The sequence below is a fragment of the Cibotium barometz genome, chromosome 34, assembly GCF_041138505.1.
Source record: "Cibotium barometz isolate CiBa-2024 chromosome 34, ASM4113850v1, whole genome shotgun sequence".
In the NCBI taxonomy this organism is placed as follows: Eukaryota; Viridiplantae; Streptophyta; class Polypodiopsida; order Cyatheales; family Cibotiaceae; genus Cibotium; species Cibotium barometz.
In genome coordinates this window covers 43,515,976-43,520,085 of record NC_141079.1, presented here as the reverse complement: position 1 = coordinate 43,520,085, position 4,110 = coordinate 43,515,976, and the positions used below count along the sequence as shown (strand labels likewise).

General features: G+C 41.8%; 1 protein-coding gene across 1 annotated transcript; it reads left to right on the top strand.

The window, feature by feature from the left end:
- Positions 1–2,054: 2,054 nt before the first annotated feature.
- LOC147619058 (UDP-glycosyltransferase 85A7-like) lies at positions 2,055–2,662 on the top strand. Its single transcript, XM_086774400.1, has 3 exons — positions 2,055–2,066; positions 2,130–2,198; positions 2,291–2,662. The coding sequence occupies exons 1-3, from the start codon at positions 2,055–2,057 to the stop codon at positions 2,660–2,662; spliced, it is 453 nt and encodes a 150-aa protein (XP_086630526.1).
- The last annotated feature ends 1,448 nt before the right edge of the window (positions 2,663–4,110 follow it).

The following is a 4,110-nucleotide window of genomic DNA, read 5'->3' as shown; positions in this document are numbered from 1 at the left end:
GCATAGCATGAGATCTAGATAGCCCCTAGCTCCATAGGTTTTTATTATATTTTATCTTGTATATGAGTTTTTTGAAAATATACACATGTAATTCCGCTAAGTATTGTAATTGAATTTTGACATTCCTAAGATCATGGTTTGTAAATGTCTTTTCTTTTTGGTTTTTGTCAAGTTTTACATTACACTTATCTATGATGATGTGAAGTTGTGTTAGTTTTATTGTGTCTACATTAGAAAAAAAAGAGCTGGGATAGATTGGGGAGTCCTGTGCAGACTCCCCAATCTACCCTTACTATTTTTTATTATGCAGTACTTTCGTTGCTAAGCAACAAAATAGCACTGTTGAAGCTGAGACCTATTGCAATGAAAATAGCAGCGTGTTTAGCAGCGATATAGGCCTAACATCTCCGTACCCTTCTAGTTATAAAAGTGCTACTATTTTCGCTGGTAAACCCTCATTCTGTTGTAGTGATGTGTGGTAATGGCTAAGGCCCTCTTAGAGGAGGTCGCATTTGTGCATGGTACTACTAGGATTGATGGTATATGGTGGGATATGGTGAATGGTTCCCAATAGGTTCGCGTGGTGGCTTCACCTCTTCTTTCTCATTTGATATCTCCTAGAAGGAGGTGTTGGCACACACTAAATGAAAGCCTTCAGATTAACGGTAGTTACCGTTAAATTCTATAGCAGGTGAGGTGTTAGTGGCTACTTCACGACTTTTGGAATGGCCTCACAAGCTTGTTGAGTGCCCAAAATTCAATAGAATGACTCGATTGGGACTAATGAGAATTATGGATGCTTTGTTGCCAACGTAGAGGCTGCTGATTATCTTTTCAGAAAATTTATCAATATTTTCGGATTCCACGTGGATATGTAAATTTATGGGAGAAGGTGAGGGCAGGCTTTACACCGTTTAGTGATATTCCTCAGTTGGAGGATCAAAAACCTTGGCAAAGGCTCAGGACATTGTCCAGCATACAACAAATCAAGTGTACCATATGATGGTGGAAGATAAGCGCTGGATCATTGAGAAGGATGAAAGGGTATGAAACATCAAGAAAAGTAGTGGTTGGTGGAAGGAAGTAATCTTACAAGGTTGGTAGTCTAAGATTCCATATCAAAGAAAGGTGTTCCTATGATACATGCTAGTTGGAGGCCTACCATTGGGATACCAGTTTGTGAAAGTGTTGGATAACTTTAGATACTTGTGTGTTTTGTACTACATGCTTGGAAACATGCTCGCGTCTTTTTATTCCATTTCGGTGGCAAAGAAGGTGTGGGATTTCCTTTCTCGTGTATGGATTTTATTGACAAAAAAGGCCCATAAAGGTTAAAGACTAGATTTTTGACAAGATTTCAAATGAGCCGAATAACCCAAAACATTCAGTTTTCTTTTATTTTTTCAAGTGAACGTGTTTGTGACTACTAGTATATTAAGTTAACTAGGAATGCGTTCATATTTGATGTAAAAGTACGTATTACAGCTCATATAAGTCATATAAAAAAACTACTATTATAGTAAGTCTCTTTCTTAGAGTCAGTTTATTTGATGGAGAATGACACGGTTATATATTGGATGAGAGTACTCCGAGTTATACCTATGGTTCGAAGTAATTAGTGAGACAAAGCTAGTACATTATATGGAGACCATTTGGCCATTTGTAGAGTAAATTTTAGTAATACATCTTCTATTATGGAAAAAAGAAAGAGATTGTAAGACTTGTAGACAGAAGGAATACTGAGAGAGAAAGAGAAAGAACTATGTGTATACATATGTGTGTGAAAGAGAGGACGAGAGAGAATGGTTTGTGGAGGCATAGAGAGAGAGAGAATGAGAAATGTGAATGTGTTTGTGTGTTTGAGAGAGAGAGAGCGCTCTGCTACCTGAAGACTTCACGTTCAACCTTTTCTGCCGCCTTTTCCAAAGCATTGGAGACTCGCATTGGGTTTTGATCAACAGCTTTGAAGAACTCTAACAGGAGACCATAGCTTCACTGTGGGTCCTCTGCTTCCCCCTTCATTTCTGTGGCACAGAATAGGAGCTTTGCTTGACATGGCTGGACAAGTAAGAGGTGAGTTCTGCGGTTTATTTCTCTTTGGAGACACTGCTGTCATGTCTGAAGATTAGATTGCAGAAATCGCGCTTGGTTTGGACGCCAGCCGGCAGCCTTTAATTTCCTTTGGGTTGTCTAGGCAGGTTTGAGGCCAGGAGGTAAAGCAGCAGAGATGCCAAAGGGCTTCCTAGAGAGGGTGAACACAACGTCCCTTATAATCCCATGGGCACCCTAGCTCAAGGTTCTCCGACATACAGCCATTAGTGGCTCCTTCACCCACTGTGGCTGGAACTTCACTTTGGAAGGCAACATCGCTAGTTTGCCTTTGCTCTGCGGGTTCTCCATCTCCGACCAACCCTTGAATTGCAACAGCTATAAGCTGGGGATGAGCTTGGCGCGAGGTGAAGGGGGTGTTGTTTACAAAGAGGATGTGGCAAAGAAGGTGGAAGAGATCAGGGTAGGAGCACAAGGGAAGGAGCTCAGGACTAAAGCTGCAGAATGGAGAGAAGCCGCTAAACGTGTTACAGGCCAAGAGGGGAGCTCCTCTCTTCAAAACCTGCAGTCTTTTTCAGTAGACATGGCAAAATCATATGGTCCATACTGCTAAGCTAAGAAGGCACCCGTGGCTGCTGTACGTAGACGTACAAGACAGAGACATAATGCATTGTAAAGCAGCCCAACGGCTGAGAGCCTCTTCAATGTTTTACAAGTTTGTTACATAAACAGACATGTGTCTGGTGCATGGGCGTGCATGCATGATATTTGGTGTAACTCAATACATTCCCAACGAGCAAGGGTCGATGTATGTGATGTATGTACTAGTAGGTAATATGCATGAACCTAAATAATATATATACATTAGTATGGAAATTTCACAACTTGTGATGCTGATGATCATATTTTCACTATGATGATGAAGGTTTTGGACAAGTTCAAGGATGGAGTGAACAACTCTGAGAGACACGTATAATACACACACACATAAATATATAGATGCAAGCATACACATGCGTACACATGGTACATGTACACATAATTGGCACACATAGACGTACACACATGCATGCACACAATTCCCACTCATGTGTGTGGGTGCATGCACACATGAGTACATTTACACACACACACACACACACAAGCAAGTGTATCCACGTGCATGTGTGTGCACACGCTCTCAATCATACACACATGTGTAGGTAGGGGGTGGGGCAATGTGAAGCAAGGGTTTGAGGTCAAAGGTGAGGGAAAGAGCAAGGGTAGGGGAGGACGAGCAGGGATGGTAGGGTTTGAGGTTAAAGGTAAGGGCAAGAGCAAGGGTAGGGGAGGACGAGCAAGGATGGCAGGGGTATAGGAGGGAGTAGGGAAGCTAGAAGGAGATGGGAGAGAGAAACATGCATGCATAGACCCACACACACATATGAACACATGCATAGGCATGCACACTTGCACTCACAAGCATGCACACACATACAGACACATGCATGCAAGACACACCACACACACGATGCACACAAGCACACATGCTTGCTTGCATGCACACATGAAAGCGCTCATATCACCCACACAAACGCATAGATACACACACACATAATTGACACATGGAGACATAATGTATGCACAGAATCCACACACTCACAATCACACATTGGGTACACACACCCACACTTGTACACAACACACGCACACATAATTGGCACACATAGAGGGACGCACTTGTGTGCACACAATCCACATGCACACATGTGCGTGTGTGCACACACCCACACAAGTACATTCACACATAGTGAAATGCTTGCATTTCTCACACTGGTGTTCAAGAAACACAACCACTCACAAACTTTTAAAAATTTATTCTCACACTGGTGTTCAAGAAACACAACCTTCCAAAAATTTACAATGCTCTCAACGATAGGAATGCATTTAAAGCCTGTAGAATGGAGCGATAAGACTACATTTAAATCCTTTGGAATTGTTTATTATGAGAGCCAAAATGGTTTGTCGCACTAATTTTCAAGAACTTTTTTCAAGCAAGAAGAAATTACAAACAATGCCCTA